At 40.4% G+C, this 17,846-nt stretch overlaps 1 protein-coding gene across 2 annotated transcripts in view; it reads right to left on the bottom strand.

Moving 5' to 3' along the window:
* Nucleotides 1–17,155, bottom strand: part of scube3 (signal peptide, CUB domain, EGF-like 3) — a 74,939-nt gene extending 57,784 nt beyond the window's left edge. For both annotated transcript variants that reach the window (XM_040007591.1, XM_040007590.1), the window contains exon 1: nucleotides 16,712–17,155. In XM_040007591.1, coding sequence (XP_039863525.1) covers nucleotides 16,712–16,811 — 100 coding nt within the window. In that variant the 5' untranslated portion in view covers nucleotides 16,812–17,155. The remainder of the gene's footprint in view (nucleotides 1–16,711) is intronic.
* Between the last annotated feature and the right edge of the window lie 691 nt (nucleotides 17,156–17,846).

Consider the following 17,846-nt stretch of genomic DNA (forward strand, 5'->3'; position numbering starts at 1 on the left):
AGAATGGAAATGGATTTAACCAGAAGGAAGATCAGTTTGGCCTTCACGGAGCCCCTAATCCAGCCAAATCCCAGTTAACTAGCCCAGGTGTTTAGGATTACCCCCCTTCACACAGGGGGAGGGCAGCTTAACAAGGTTTACATAGCTTCCAATATCCACTCTTATCACAAGCCCTCTGCAGGAGCTGGCTGATCCCACTGGGAAATGACCAGCAACCCAAACCCCTGAGCTTAGCATTTTAGCTATATCTGCCTATTACCAGAGGATGTGAAATCTGCACTGGAAAGAAGGACAGTGACACTGCAGAATTCCCAGAAATGGAAGATGAATGGAAAATGTGGAGAAGAAAACAGAATGCAATATGGTCACCGTGCAAACACAGTGCAAGCATCACTAACAGCAATAATACCACCACTAACAAAAGTCTCATATGCACATACTATAAGCAAGCACATAGTTTCTGAAGTTTAGCTTTAATAAGACTGTACACACAAACTGTGCAGAGCATACACAAGGCAAAAAACTCACAAACACAAATTAACTAGAAATTTAGGGATGTTGTGGCTCAGGAGATAGGGCGGGTCATCTACCAATCGCAAGGCAAATGGTTTGATTCCTGGCTGCTCCACTTTGCACGTCAAAGTGTCCACGGGCAAGATACCGAACCCCAAATTGTCCTTGATGCATCCATCAACTGTGTGCATATAGCATTAAAAGGCTGTGCGATTGTGGTTTGTAGTCTGAGTGCTCACAGAGAGTAGAAAAGCACTGTTTAAATTACCAGTCTATTTGCCAGTCTCCAGACAAGTACCTGCTCTCATGGGCTCATTCAGACTTTATAGATTCTGTGATGATGAACCGAATCAGACATGCCTTGAGCTAAATTACCTACAATGACAGCATTCAGTAAACTTTAGAAAAAACACATAATAATTTAGTAGTTTAAACAAGGTTTGCTCAGTATTTTAGTCGTGGTCGTCATTACTTAAACATCACAGAACAGCATGAAAAGTAATTTAATGAGCATCCTGAGGATACACAATTCAATAACTGTAGGACAGAGATGACTAAAACAAGAGGCAATTATGTGAATGTATTCACAGATTCTGTTCTCACTTAAATTGAAAGAGTTGTGATTCAAAGGTTCAGGCTATGCTTTTGTTGCACATTTGCTTGCTGATCCCAAGAGAAAATGTTGTTTAGTCCACAGACTTTGATTATGCTGTCTGAGCGACATGTCAGATCATCATACATCATTAGCAACTCCTACCCTCAACAATCTGTTTCAACCATCTGTAGCTTCCCAAAACCAACTATCCAGTATTCCAATATTTTCCTCTAGTTACAGGTATAGTCTGTATATAAAAAGTTAATCTAGCCACCATGAAGTCACCCACTGGTTTGTGAAGATCTGTTTTTTGGTGTTTTTCCAGTTGATAAGTTTAAAAAGTCATTTGTTAGTCTCTAAATCATGAATCATTTCATCATCTTTCTGGAAACCATAATGTATAAGGTGAACATCATTCTGTATTCAACTAGATTTTAATCGAGCCATTGAGGCCATGATAAAAAAAAAAAAGAGCCATTTTCCCATAGACTTTCTACAATTGGACTTCTAAATGCATCCAGATCGATCGGCCTTCCCGGCCATCACAAAGTTTGTTTTGAGATACCATAATCTGACAAACTGCTTTGGAGTTCTGAAAAAACAATTAACAATCAATCATTCAGATATAATGTTTGGATCTATGTTATATATATATGTTGTAAAACAAAAAAAAGAACACATTACAATGTTTTGCTTTGCACTTTAAAATAGGACTTAAAAGTGATTTATTTAATTTAGAGAAGTTGTGCAGAAAAAGACAAAATCATGATTTTGGCTATCCAGCAGTTTAGGTCTCACCATATTTGTGTGTTAGCGTAACATTTGGCAATTGTTTGGTAAATTAAAAAGTTATAGCTATAAAACAGAGTGGAAAATGTTCAAATTGTCAAAACAGACTGACCATCTGCTCAGTAACCTTATAAAAGCTGAACATCAACACAACTATGAAAATTTAAAAAAAATACCAGCGTTTTCCAGCAGCAGCATTATTCTTGTAATGATATGCCATGTTTCACAGGTCCGTTGGGGAGTTTAGCATCTGTGCAGCATTCAGCAGGGGAATACAGAAACCTGGGACATTTGTGGCTTATTTTGCCAAGTTGCCAAGTTTCCACAAACACATTTAGAGTTGCAGGAGGTCCTCAAGACCCTCCAGTGATTTATAATTGGTGACAACAATATAAATTCTCCCCAGGAGCCTGGCTTCTTTCTCCTTACAGATTGTGTTCCAGGGTAAGAGCAAGAGAGGCTGTTTGAAGAAGTGTTTTTCAATAGACGAGGTATTAATCACAACAAATTATCCGTCCTATTGTCAGGTTTCTTGGTGCCAAATCTTTGTGGTAATTAATATTCATTATGACAGAAACTCAAAGAATCCCTTATTTCATCATCCTATTAATGTTCCCATCTGGAGAATCAGTTCACTTTATCTTTCCGGTCCGCAATGCTGCCGACTCTTACGCTTACACTTTGGGACACACATGCGTACAGGTTTGCACACTCACACTTTCGTCTCAAGTCAAATTTGCATTCAAATTGATGCAGTTATTTCTCCAGGCTACACTTGGGTGCGAGAGAGCAGAAGCAGATATTAGGCTATAAGTGTCTCAAATGTTACATAACTGCCATGTTGTGATATATAATGTCTTTACCGACACTGACAGGCAGCAGCTCGCTGTGTGTTTAGGGTTTTAATACAACAGCCTTAACTTCTGAAACTGTAAAACTAACTATACAACACATGCACAGTACTCGAAATCCTCCAGGCAATTTATGAGTTGAAAAATAAAATGAAATGGATATTTTCTGCCAAAATTACTTACAAATTTAGTCATCTTTAGACATGACAGAGTTGTGGTACCAGTAACATTTGAGAAACAATGACAATGAACAACAGATAACTAACTTAACAGCTAGCAAACTGTTGGAATTCAGCTGAAAAGCAGGAAAATAGTCAACACAAATGTGTTTTAATTAAATTACTCTCTCACAGTCCCATTGTCTCTTTGTTGTGAGCTAAAGAAAATGAAATAAACATCAAAATTAAGAAATCCTGGCCCACAAACTACAATAGCCCATGTCTGTCAAAGCAATGTTTAAAAACCCACCCATAAAAGTCACTGGGAGCCTTCCAGCAGACACATAGACAACAAAAGCTAAATGCGATGGTCTCTCTGGAAACCCCACTGCCTTTGCCATGGAAATAAACATGTCAGAATCAATACACTCTTTGGTTCAGTCCAGGGGATGATCCTCTGAAGGCTTGAGAAAAATGTACAGGGCGTTCAGTAATGCCGCCCTGGTAATTGACTCATGCCTAAGATGAAAAAGATTGTGTTTTTCATTGAGAGGTTCTTTCATTCTTTTGTGTTGAGGAATCACATTTGTTGGGAACAAGTTAAGGCAGCATAGAATGAAGCCGGCGCTTCGAGACAAGGATGAATAAACAAAGTCAAAACAACAAAACCAAAGACGAGAGATATGTTGGGCAATGCTCAGATGTTTAAACAGTTTCCTCTGGGGAATGTGTCAGTTGGAATATTGCTGTCTTGTAGCTCTCCTCTGGTTTAAGCACTTGAGCATATTAAAGCCACAAATAGCTCAAGTCTGTGTTCAAACACACTGACATTTGTGGAATATTGAATCCAGTGACTACTCTGGATGAAACCAAGTCATACAATAATAAAGCATGTTTTCTCTCCCTGATTCCACTTCATTTCTTGCTTACATGGCATGCTCAATAAAACTCTAACCCCCACCATGCGTCAGACTTCTAAATCCCTGCATGGATTGTGACATGCCCTTACTCAGAAAGGCACAATTTGGAATTTTTTATTTTGGCATGATGGAACGTTGCGGGGTAAATTAAATGGGATTTTCTGTAATTGTATTCAATTTGCTGGATAAAACACGCTCCTGTCCTCAGAAGCGGTGATTAAGAAAGTTACTCCAAAAGCAGGCTCCATATTTAAGTCAAAGCAGCCAGCTTAATGCTGCTGGCTGTGGAGGTGAGACTTTGTCAGAGGTGCTTTTCCTCCCTGATTTATTAGAAAGCCCTGGGATAAGCAGTGTATTTAGCTGGGCCAGCTCAAGGGGGGTGTTAGCAGGAATAAGACTCAGAGGGGAGAGAGCGCGAGTGTGTGGGAGAATTGTAGGGCCGAAGGTGTGTAGTTCAAACATAGGGTAATGTTGACTTTGAGTATTGAGACCCTAGCTGTTTGCTTTGCCCCAAACCTGCCCGCCCCCTCAAACCCATCAACTTTCCTTCAAATACAGAAATAGACTGATTGGAGCTGGGACACCCAGAGGTGTAGCTTTACTTGTGCCGCCTGCAGTCAACTGTGAAATAATCGTCACAAATACGGAGCGAGAGATGCATTCAATAAGCGAAAGTAATAAAATATTCGGCCGTGTTTTCCTGACAGAATGATTTCGGTGCAATATTTGAACATTTGTGGTGAAGGATTAGAAACAAAACATTCCTCCTGACAAAGCCATTTTCCGATGAACTCCTTGATTTTCATGAGCTCTTTGCGGCAGAAGAGGAAGGGTGCTGGGTTCAATGCCATAAAAATGTGTTCTTGGGATCACAGTGTTTGTCATACTGTGTATAATTACAAAGAAAAGTATTGTAATTATCCATCTTAGAACCACACTTACACTATAGTTTGGGTTGCGGTTGAGCAGGATGGGGTTAAGGTCAGGATAATTACTTTAGGTACAGAGCAGCTGTCAGAATGGCTGTAGCGCCTCTTTTATCTTCATCGTTGTAAATGATCCATATGATGTTTAACTCACAAGCCAACTATTTGTTGTGAAGCAAAGCAACTGGTGTGGAAAAACCAGCAATCATTTCTTCTCCATTGATTTGTGCTTGTAAAACACAAATGTGCATTTTCTGTATTAATAAAAGGATCCGGGCATGTTTTAAAATATTTTTAAAAAGTACTCCGATTTGAATAATGTGTGTTTTATACGCTTTTCCCCTAGAACCGTGTATTTACTTCCTTATTTGGGTGAAAAATGATTAGAATTATATCAACACCCTTGACCTCAGAGAAAATACAAAATCTCTAATTATGTAAATAATAATCATTTTAGAAGTTGGAAACATTTTACAGTCCACTCTCACTGTCTGTGCAACAGATGCGCTTTGTTTGCAAAAAAAAAAAAAAAAAAAAAAAAAAAAAAAAAAAAAAAAAAAAAAAAAAAAAAAGGAATCACACTGTTACACACAGAACCACAACCTTTCAAATTACTTCCAAAATGTCCAAAAAATAAACAAAAGTGTTAGTCACTACGACATATACTGGAGGATGTCAAAATGCTCAGGAAAATCTCGACAAAGAGCCCAAGGTGTTAATCCAGCCTCTAGAGTCTTTAGCTCATTATCCGACCAAACACCAAAGGAAAATGTGCACATTTAATGTTGTATACAGCACATTTCCCACACTAATGTAAGGCTTTGTGATTCTTTCCTGTAACCTGGGAGTCACCAACGCAGCACTCTGGAAAAGCTGTAGCTACTGAAGTTGTGCTGGGGCAGCAAAAAAGTAGACCTCGAAAAAAAGAAATCGTTTTGATGAAATGCAGATGTCAACATTAACACAAAATTTAGCATCTCGCCACCCTTCTTGCCCAGATCTCCTTTCAGCTAATGAAGGGACACAGTGTTGGCTGTCCAGCAAACCTCTAAAAAGTTGTGAATAAAAATATCCACTGCTTCCATTCGGGATATTTACACTCATCCTTCACACACTCTTAATGTTTAGGAATCATGACCACTGACTGATCCTGTGCTTTCAGAAACTGTGATCACAACTTCAAAACCCTGCGGGTCCCTCCCTGCTTATGTCCACCAATCATGAAGCCTCAGATTAATGTGAGGGTAAAAACGTACAAGAACCTACAAGATAAGTTTCAGCACCCAAGTCGTGTTAACATGAAAGACATGAACTGTGTCCAACACCCTTAATTTATTTAGACATCTAGACACTTCATTTCTTATTGCTCAGGGCCACTCACCATCTGTTATGTCTATTAGGAGCACATAATAACACAACAAGGGTAGACTGACTGACCCTTATAGTGCTGCTGTATCCCGTAATGGTGTGCTACACCATTTTTTACACTGCCTAATGTTAGAGGTTGTTATATATATTAAAGGTGTTAATTTTTTAAAGTCTGGTTCTTTGCAAAAGAACAAATCTTTTCTTGCATTTCTTTTTTTTATAACAACAACAGCACAAAAAAATAACACATCTGCATTTTGTACAACAGTGTAAAGAGTGAGTAATCCTCTGATTATTTAAGATATCTAATCTAATGTGTGCCTGTATTATGTGAATTATTCTAATTCCTTTTCTAAGTCTTTAACAATCTTTTTTCACCTTCTTAATCCAAATTAATGTGCTCTTTACTTGTTATTACCATAGGTAAGACAAATTGATCCTCTGATACTAGTTGATATTAAAAATTCATATTGGGATAGGCATTTATTTATTGATACCAACTTCACTTGGTCATACGGACAAAAACTTCAAACAGCTGCTAGACATAGGGAGTCGCACAGCCCCTCCCCTTCACTAGCAGCTGAACAGGTGAACAGCAGCACAACAAACAAGGCAAAGGATCTTAAAGACACACCATGGCCTTCATGACCAATTTTATGACTTCAGTAAAGCTCTCAACATCAACAACACTGACGTATTAAACACTCATCATAAATGTTAACCTGGCGAGCGCACATGTTGACATTAGCCTTTTAACTATTAGCAATTATCCAAATTACCCACCCCCAACTGTTAAATTATCATTAAGGCAGCGGCTGGCGGCTATGGCTAATAATAAAACGATAATGTTAATGAGAGAGCTAGGGGGGAAACTATATTAGTCCCATTTTAGTTTAACCAGATAATTATTTGTGACTAACAAGTGTTATTTTTTTCCTTTAGTCACATGTTGAAGTAAAGAACAGTCTACCGGAAATTAGACAGCAAGAGTGGCAGTCTACCAACTTTTTGATCAGCAACGAAAATATGGTGCCAAGTCACCAGAAGCACAGGAAATACACAGGGCTGTAGCTGAATACATTTGGACAAACCAGCATTGTTCTAATCTAATCTAATATTTTTCTGGGCAATCGGTACAGAGTTTGAAATTTTAGTATCGTGACAACCCTCCTACACGGTGAGCTTCTCCATTACGCCAACAACTGAAACGATGTATAATGGATACGTATTTGGGGTTCATTACAACATTTCAACTACTCAAGCCAACTCGTACACAATCTTTCTGTGTAATTCTTCCATCTGTTCGCTCCTTCATGAGCGTTTCAGAGTGTCTGCGCCTCATAGCATACATAAAGACAACCGCAGCAATGAGCCTGGAGACTGCAGAGTAAAGAGCAAGTGGATTCACCTCGTGTCATTTATAAAACATATCTCAAGGTAGCTCAAGCTCAGGCTTTGTGAATAAATAATGTCTTTTCTCTGTGATTTTGTTCATAGGCCAAGCATCTGGTGTCTTTCCTTTAGCATGTGTGGCCTTAATAGACTATGACTCACAGACCTCCGGACCACCTCCAGAAGGAAAACACTTATTACAGTAATTAAGTGAATCATAGAGTAATACTAAGAGAGAACAGAGAAAGAGAGAGAGACTGACATGACACTCTGTTAAGCGTCAGAGGTCTAATACATACATACACCTCTGAATAAATGAGCAGAGCTTGTAACAGATCTCATTAGGAGCCCACTGACAAGAAATTAATCTGTTCTCTTCAAGTGATTTTTCAACCGTCTTGGAATGTGTCCTGAACTGTTAATGACTTCTTGGCCTCATGCAGGATATTTTATATGCGGGAAGGGTGGCACTTAGTCCAGCTGTATACCTTATATTTATGCAGCCAGAGCTAACTGACATGACACTCTCCACTCGGCACACAGCAATTGGTGGTTCATGCCAGATACAGTACCAACTATAAAGATGGTAACATAGCAATTACAGCACAAGTGTGATATTTTTAGTTGTTTCCTGTCAAACTGAGGGATAAAGTGAATGGTTCTCTGTGTAAGCCATGAAGCGGGCATTAACTGCTAAAAGTTCAGAAATGTGGACTTTAGTGGGCTGGAACTCACTGGACATATATACCTCATTTCAATCCTGACCATGCGCTCCTATCAAGCGTTTAAGGGGCCACCGAGTCACAGCACCTACTGTATCTCAAATCAGATGCCAGATTTTACAGTCACATGATTACAAAAAAGACCAAGTTTTCCACAGAAAGAAAATGAGTAACCAGGGTAACGACTATACTGTCAAAGTGCTAAAGGAGATGGGAAAACAGAAAGTCTTTAACATTTCAATGAATAATTGATTGGCAAAGTAACTGACAATTAACTTTTTGAATCAAATTATTAGAAAATAAACAAGGCGACCCGTGTTCAGCCCAAAACCGATTAAGATAAAGCGACTCTCGGTGGCTCCCTTGTCGCATGTTTGATTTGGCTGAGAGACATGCTGGATGACCTTCCTGACGCAACCCCAGAGGGGGTCTGAGTCAAGCTTTTACTTGCCAAGTGAAAGTCTCACCCACTACACCAAGGAGCCAGTTTCAAAGCCTATTAAGATATTTTCTTAATAACTGTTCCGTTCCAGCTGGGTCTGCATCTTATTACTTAGATACATTGTTATTTTCTCCTTTTCCTCATTGTTCTGGTCATAAAAGGTCAGACAAAGTTTTTAAAATCAAATACACCCATAGTTTTTAAATCAGGCCAATAGTCCAAACACAAATGTGAGATTACCACGATAAGCTCTAAATGCTCACGTGTAAAAAGATGGTATTTCTGCTTTGTGAGGCAAAATTTAAAAACAGAAAAAACAACTGAAATGTAATCATTAAAACCCACCAACAATTTATTAAAGCCACCACATATTTACTCAACTGCAGCCTTGCAAAATGATAGATGACAGCATACCTGTTTTTTGTTTTTTTTTAAGCATATTCACTTTATTTTCTTTTATTGGTTTAGATTAAATCATAATCATAACAGTTACTGATCAGTGAAGCACTGCACTTTGTGTGCCAACTCCTGCAATATCACTTTAGAAAAACACAATATAAATCAACATTTCTGCCATCTAACACTCAGTCGCTACAAAATTACAGCAAAATCCCATCAAAAACCTGCCCATGTCATTATTATACATGTGATTATTCAGCTATGGCCTCATTTAATTGGAAATACAAATCAAGATTCTTGGGGCTATAATAATGGTTTGTTGTGGCACCAGCAAGAACACTACACTAAAAGGACTGAAGCACTATAAAGCTCCAATGATTAGTTGAGTAATTGCAAGTTAATCAACAACAAACTAAAGTAATGAAACAACTTATTTTAACTTTTAAATGTAAAGAATTTACAGTTCCTGCTTTCTTCCTCTTCTATGTCTTTGGAGTTTGTACTACTGGTTACACAAATTAAGCTCCTCTGCATTTTTTGCAATTTGTTGACATTTTATAGACCGAATGATAAATAGAAGAGATAACTGATAGATTAACTGACAGTGAAAATCTTAGATGCCTCTTTGATTGATAGTGCAGTGATTAAGCCACAAAGAACAGTATACACTATCAGGGTCTGCAATAAATTTATATCTAGAGTTCACCGGGGGTGACTAAATACTTCAGGAGGGTCATGTGGTTTTTCCCATGCCTCTGTTCATTTAGGAAGTCTCACATTCATCAGTGAAGTCATCCCCCTTTCTACCCAGAATGCACTGGCCAGAAATAAATAACCTTTTTTTTTCATTTGGATTCCTTGATGTATTGGGTTGGATTTTTCCATTACTAAGCAGAATAAGAGCATTTCCTTTAACTTCCAGCAGTCTCTAAAGCTGGCGCTCACCATCAGGAATGTAAACACACACAGTCTGTAAACAAGGCTCTCTCTGACCCCCAACCCCCCTCGACAACGCTGACCACCGCAGACCAGCCTAATGACGTCCCTCCCTGACCCCGCCAAACTTTCAAAGACAGACGCAGCCCCATTATTGAGCTCAGGGGTCGCAGGAGGGAACCCAGAAGAGGGTGAAAGCTGAGAAAGGACAGTGTAGCGTTACAGACACAGAGATGACAGGCCCTCTGATATCTTCTCCTGAATCCTCGAGTCCCCAATCAGTGAGTAATGGAACAGAAAAACAAATGTGGGCTCTGGGAGGTTAGTGGATTAATGATATAAGAGTCGCTGCAGCTGGCTCAGGGACGATACTGAGGTTCCTCAGTGAGCCATCAGCACTTGTGAAGGGGGCTCTAGAGGTGAGTCAAAGACTCGGGGGGTCAGAATACCGTCAGCGCTGACTCAATCCTCCCCCGAAACCAACGGGGATGTTGTCAGCACAGAGAACAAAGGCCAGCGACAGGGTGAGAGGGAGCAAGGGGAAGAGATAGGGAGCAGGAGAGAGAGCTTTCTAATTTTAACCACAATGCCACAGTTGAGAGAAGCATCACAGGGCTCATTTGGAACATATTGTTCAAATTAAAGCCTTGATAAATAAACAAGCCTCAAACAAGCCCAGCGCTCTGTACTCCTGAGTGTGAGGGTTAGAATGTTTCTTTTATACCAGCGGACACTGGTGTGGCATACAAAGCCATTACCCTCAAAAGTTTGGGAGATTTCAACCACATTTTTCCCCATCCTCTATTGTACCTGAAATCTATAGCTTTGTCAGCCCTGCAACCATTTGAAATTAGGGGACAAATGGTGCTCACAAGGGCCTCACCAGCTGCTGATAAAGTGATTTTCTGCTCGAGGAAGGCAGAAAAGGTGCTTTGACAGAGGGGCTTCAGTAGCTGATGGGTTCCCCTGGGCAGCAACAGAGAATCTGCAGTGTCTACAGGTTATGGTTTTGTGGTTCTGTGACCTGACATTCATACTGCCTATAACATCCACAAAAGAAAAAAAAAAAAAAAAAAAAAAAAGAAAAAAGTAACCATTCAAAATCTACATGTAAATTCAATGATGATAGAAGGCAGTTTAACAAACATAAGTGGGTACAAACTTGATTAAAAGCAAAAATTATGAGCATACTTTTGCCATGATCTTAATCTGTGCAGCCATTTTTGTCAGAGTCCTTACGAGCTCCTACATCTGGAAGTATATAATGATTTTTTATTCATTTTCACACATCTTATTTCACCAAATATCAACTTCACTTGACCACACATCGCACCACATCTGGTTTGTGCTGCAGTCAGTCCTCACATTACGGTATAAAGTTAGAGCCACTGGATAAACTGTTGATGCAAACGTCTGTTTCTTCATTGTGTTCTGTTACATTTTTCTTATAATGGCAAATCAGTCAGTGCCAAATTTTTTACCAGAGCAGATAAGGAATGAGAGCGAGACTATATGATGAAACATATAGTCTTATCATATAGTCCAAATACACAGGGAAATGGCAGCAGTGACTGAAAGTAGGTTTTGGTGCAGCTATGCTTTTCAAAACTCGACCGAGACATTGGCAATGCTCTCTGCAACACTCACTTTGCAAAATGCAAAGCTGGCCATGTCAGCATATCAATTCTGAGGAAACTCCTGGTCAGATATTAAAAAAATATATACATCTACAAGCTGAAGAGTATATCCTATAGCCTGAAAGCCTGAAAGGACCCAGAGCTAACATTATGAAATATTATGAAACAGTAAATCCAAGGACGACGATGATGATGATGAAACTTTTAGTGCATCATCGGCAGCTTCATCGACATCATCTTCAGATAATTAGGTAGTTGGGCAGGTTTTGTCAAAGTAACTGAGCTCGTTTTCATTGTGTTGGCATTTTTGCACTGCATTTCTTATCATGCATGCTATTTACGGGAAACAAATACATTATGTGAGATTGACAGCCCACCACTACCAATAAGACCGTAACATTGCATACTCTAATATTAAACAGTACTGCAACAGTGATGTCAACAGACGCTGTCACACAGAGACCAGGGCACCTGATATGGTTTGTAAAATGTGACAAATTACAATATTTTTCATTTAAGAAGTATGGACTTATTTTCTAGGAGAAGACAGGACAAAGAAAAATGCACCACTGAGTGAACGATGCCCAACCCCACTTATATGTCTCTGAGAAAGGTCAATCAGTGTATGTATAGGAGTGGTCACTACCAACATTTGTTTTTCTCTTAAGTTGTTTTTTTATTATTATTATTGCCTTTTGTTTGCTTTGGTCTCATATAAATTGGTGAAAGTGTTAAGGTTTAGAATATTCTGTGAAGAAAAAATATATTATAAAAAGGTAGATGGAATATAATTTTTCATTGATGTCACTTATTTTTATGGACATTTTGGTTGTTGAAAAACTATAAATAATGACTGAAATAAAAGTCATTATCATCATCATCTGACAGCTGAGCTACAACGTTGTGCTAAGCAAAGGCAACAAGTATTCAGATGTAGCCTTATATTTAACATATAGGTATGAAAATGGGATCCAACTATCCAAAAGGAATAAGGGTGCTTCCCAATATACCCCACCTTTTAATTGTGAATTAGAATCCTACATGTGAAGCAGCTAACTTCTTATTTTTTCTGAACAGAAACACAGCTAACAGGGAAATATTCTTCACCATTTTAACAAAGAAGCACACCCTGGCAAATATGCAGTTCATTATAAAAAATAATTACCAAGGGAAACAGACTGATTAAAAGCACATAAAAAGTCTCCTTGAGAGGGAAAGTCAGATTTCTTAAGGTGAGAATCTTTGACACTCTGTTGCAGACTGAAAAATGTCTTGCTTTTATATTCCATCAGCCAGGATGAAAGTGAGCAACTGTCCAGAACGAAGCCCCGCTGAATCACCTCGGGTCGCAGCTTGGGCCAGACAGCTTTGACTTTATGTGTGTCTGTAAATATGGCACTCACTCTGCAGCCTACTTGCCCCCAAAATGAGATTAAAATGTTTGTATCAAGCAACATCTTGGCCACAAAGAAACCAGGGAATTAGAAAAACTAGACACAATAAAAGCCTGATCTGTTCCCAGTTTTTAAGCGATTCCCCGGCTATAATGGATTCTCATTTTTGTAAGTGAAAGCACTTTTGCCTTGTAAGTGCAATCATTAATATCCAGTCTAAAAATCACTCATCGCAGTCATAGACATTCACCCACAGATCAAAGTCAATTTTGTTATTCATACTGCATTGCTCTTGGACAGAATTGTTATCAGGAGTTTTCACCACTCAAGTAATGCCAAGATAATAATCTCTCTGCTCTCTCGGCTGCTCTGTAACAACATGTATAGTGGTATTGGAGCGCCACTTGTCAGGCAGATGCATTGCGAGTGTGTCTGCTGAGTGGTACAGTGAAGCCGGATTGGTCCCCTCCACCCACTCATCAGCGAATGACCGAGGGCTACCCCGAGGCTCAACCTGCCTCAGAGTCTCTGATCATAATGAGAACACAACTATCTGACACTGCATGCCTGTTGCAGAGAGTGAGGAGACAGACTGAGACAAGCTCGGCTCTTATCAGCACAGGAGTATTTCTGCTTAGGAAAAGGAAGATGTTTAAAGCTTAGAAGCTCGTCTGCTTTCACCGGGCTTGCTAATAAGCAGGTAGGATAAATTAGCGATTGATAAATTAGTCAGCAAGTGACTCATATTCCAATGTCCTTTATTCATTTAAAAAGAAAAAGAAAAAGAAAAAAAAAAAATCACAAAAGAACCTCAGTCAGGACAGAAAAAAAAAGTATTTTCTTCGTAGTTGACCTGAATACATAGTCTAGTCGCAGGCTGTTAAAAATTACTTTGCCAAAAATTGTGCTCAGCACCCTGGCACACAAATAGGGACTTTTGTGCATACTTGTTTTAAGGCACATCCAGTCTCTGAGGGGCTAAGCGTAACCACCCAACAAATACCACTGCAGGAGCTCGTAAGGACTCTGGGGCAATACAGAAACCATGCAGCCTAAGAAATAAGAGTGAAGATGATGAAAGAGAAATGCCACCGTGGTGTCAAAACGCTGAAGCCAAATGACTGGCCACGTTCATAGGAGACAGAGCCACAGTCTCTGTCCGCTTGTCTTTTTCTCCCCCTTTTTCCTTTCTGCTAAACAGCAAACTCTAAGAGAAGTTCAAGGCCAAAGGGGTAGGCAGAAATAAAAGCCCCATTTAAATGGTTCTTTCATGTGGCTTCACATACAGTTTCAAAGACTTGTACAAATTACCATGCACTGACACAGCCCATATACTGTCTCCATCCCAGTTGCACATATACATGCACTGACATTTGCAAGCTTACCCAGACCTGCAGCACATTCAACCTTCCATCAAGTAACAAAAGTGGGCTGGACAGGATGGGAGGAAGGGGCGAAGGGGGCAGAGGGGAGCTGTGCACATCTTTTTTTTTTTTATTGTTTCAAAAATATAATTAGCACACTGGCTGACAGGGAGCTTTCTGATATGGTCAGTGTAATGCAGTCGTTGCTTCTGGGTGACAGAGAAAAAGCACAGCCACTTCATTAAGTGCAAAGGAAAGGAAGCGAGGACAAAGCAAACAAAGCAAGAGTTGTGTGAAAAAGGAAAGGGGCAAGCGAGCGAGCTGGGGGATTTCTGCTACCCTTCCATCTTGCTCATCGTGTAGACTCAGGCAGCACCTCTAGGTAAGCCACCCCATGACTTGGGCCTCATATTGCCAAGGCTGCTCGGTTCCCACAGTGTGTCAGGGCCCGCATGTGGCCTTCCTCCCTGCTTGGGCAGCCCTGCGTCTTTAGACCCCCAGGCACCGGAGCAGAGGTTACACCAACACAGCCAGCAACAGCAGCATGTCAGCCCCACACCAACCGTTGCCTTGGTGCCGCTGCATTAGCAAAGAGCTCCTGACTCTGTTCAAGGGAAAGTGATTTGCCATGACGTCTACGGCTCCCCACTTTTCGTTCTCTTTTTCTCGCTTGTTGCTGCTCGCTCACTAAGAAACCTCCTCTCTCCCAGTCTTCTCTCTGCACATTTAATCTCTCCCGTTTCCCCTGGTCTCATTTTTCCCCCTTCGTTGTCATTCTCTCCACCACATCCTCAAATCTTCCCTTTCACTTTTTTTCCCTCCAGAGTAATGACTGATGCCTAAAACACAGTGCCATGATTAGACTGACACTGATGAAAGACAACATCTGTCTTGAATAAATATTGAGCTGACAAATTATGCTCTTTTTTTCCCCCCCCCCAGTCATTGTTCATCTCAGTTTCTTCATTTTTCAAAATTGTTCCCAGCTTGCAGACTGAACAGTGCCACAGAGTTGCCACCAACACCAAACACAATATTTATTTTCACTTCAGCACAAAAAATGCTCACAAATAGCGACAGAGCTAAACGCAAATAATATGTCACTGCAGAGCTGCACTGATAAACAGGAACTGGAGGAGAAACCCATCAAGTGGTCACTGCGTTTCACTCGATGACCAACAAACAGGTGCATGCCATTACAGACCAGCTCTCATACAGCAGCATTCCACAGCACAAGGAAGTGTGTAATCGATGTTGTGGAAAATAAAGTGAGAAAAAAGTAGTTCTAATTGCAAAATGTAAATATTGAGTTTTCCCACAAGTGGGGGCAGACCACCCAGGATGCAAAATAGTCACCCACCCCCTTTCTCTTTTTGCCTTGTCGACCGCCCGAGAGATGTCTTTTTGTGAGTGCAAAACATCACCGACCACAATCAACACTCACACAGAAACCATGATGTGTCTTTGCATGCAAATACTTCTGGCAGCTCTGGCTTGGCATTTGTATTGTGGGAAAATTAGGTGATGAAAACCTTGAGGAGAAGGCTGAGTGGATCAGAAATTTAGTGTATAACACCATGTCTGCCTTGTTCCTGCAAGGTGCCAGACTTTTTGATTCAGACTGTTCCTGTCTGCTGTGAATAAATTCTCACAAGAAAAGAGAGCAAGAGGGCAGCCGGCTGGGCAGGACAACACTGTAGCTGCAGTGTCTGACAGAGACTCCTCCGTGTGTGTGTGTGTGTGTGTGTGTGTGTGTTACAGGCCAGTGTCAAATACTTGTCTGGACTGTGACAAATACCTCCCAGTAGCCTCACCACAACTACCTGCAAGATTAGAAATGAAACATAACTGTTGGCACTGCTAATGCTGTTTGAAGATCAAAAGCAACTGTTTTTCTGACAACAGCGAGCGTTCAGCGAAACTTAATTTAAGCCTTATTATGTTTCCACTATTTGTCTTGGCAGGTCTACGCAAATATATGCAACTGAGCACACTGACACAAGAGAAAAGCAGTCAAATGATTGCAAAATAAGCCGCTGAATCAACAGACGGCATCTGCTTGAATCAAACAGAGAATAATAGATGGATCAAAGTCTGGAGAAAAAAAAAAGAAAAACTTCACTTCTGCTCATTAAATTTCAAAGTATTCTACTTTAAACTTTGTTTTAACACGCATTTATTTAGGCACACGTTTGGATCTTTCCAAAGGCATGCAATAAATCCATTAATTAGGCACTCCGACATTCAACCAATTCACTCAAAATAGGAGGTATTTCGAGGTGAAAAGAAGGCACAAAAAACTTACCTTGAGTGGTTTTACTTCCTGAAGCTGACTGTTGGACAAAGGCGACCAGGCAGAAACCTACAAATCCAAGGCTCGCGCGTATCAAAGCGTGCATATACATGTTAACTTTCACTGTAGTTTAACACAAGCACTTTCTAAGATCTACGATGCGCAAGAACACATACGAGGGTGTGTGTGCGTGTGCTATAAAGGTCTCTTGTTATTCCCTGTGAGCACCCCCTGACAGGACACTATGCGATCCTTTTTTCCCCTTTTAACGCCTGCTCATTTGAGTTTCAAGTGATCGGGGTTGAGGACAGCCCGACAACGCGGAGCGGAGGAAGGCTTTTCTGTTATCATGTTTCGAGCCAGACCGATGTCAATTTAAGAAAGGGTGAGAGAGAGAGAGAGAGAGAGGGAGAGAGAGCGGGGGAGAGAGAGGGGGAATGAAGGAGAAATGGAGAGATGGAGTGCAGTGGCGGGGTCTGAAGGGGGAGGAGAGAATAAGGAGCGTCCGTGCTGCGCTCCGGACTCCTCTTGCTGCTCCTTCTCTTTCCTGACTGGCTCTCAGTGCTTCGTTCCTTTTTTTTTTTTGTTGTGCAGGAATTTACACACAGGTGTTGGCTGAGCTCAAGGTGGACAAGTGTTGCCGTGTGCACTGAGAGTGGGGCTCACAGGTCACCTGGCTGATGCCACCTGCGCAAAAAAAAAAGGGGGAAGAAAGAAAGTTGCCGTCACGGCAGCGTGGTAAAATCATCGCCTTAAAGGGGGACAAGAGGGCGGATGGATTTATAAAAGACTCAGATGGAAAAAGTAATAGACCGGAGATTGCATTTTTGTTCTTATCCAGAAGACTGTACAGCCCATCTAGTCCCTCAAACAAACCAATAAACGCCTATTTACGGATCGTGTGTGCGGCAGCATCGACGTGATCTCGTCTGCTGTGCTGATAAAAGATTATAGTCGTCGTTTAACGATTTTACCGAGAGCACTTGTTGGCATTTAGAAATAGTCCAATCGAGACTAAAACACTGAATATTCTACAACACTCTTAACAAAATTATTTGATATTCTTTATCCCATCTCGGCACTGAATTGAGTTCAAAGTTTACATCACAGACAAAATTGCAAAACTTCTTTGAAAATTGGAAACTGA

This window comes from Simochromis diagramma, unplaced genomic scaffold, assembly GCF_900408965.1.
Source record: "Simochromis diagramma unplaced genomic scaffold, fSimDia1.1 OVJJ01000545.1, whole genome shotgun sequence".
NCBI classification, from domain to species: domain Eukaryota; kingdom Metazoa; phylum Chordata; class Actinopteri; order Cichliformes; family Cichlidae; genus Simochromis; species Simochromis diagramma.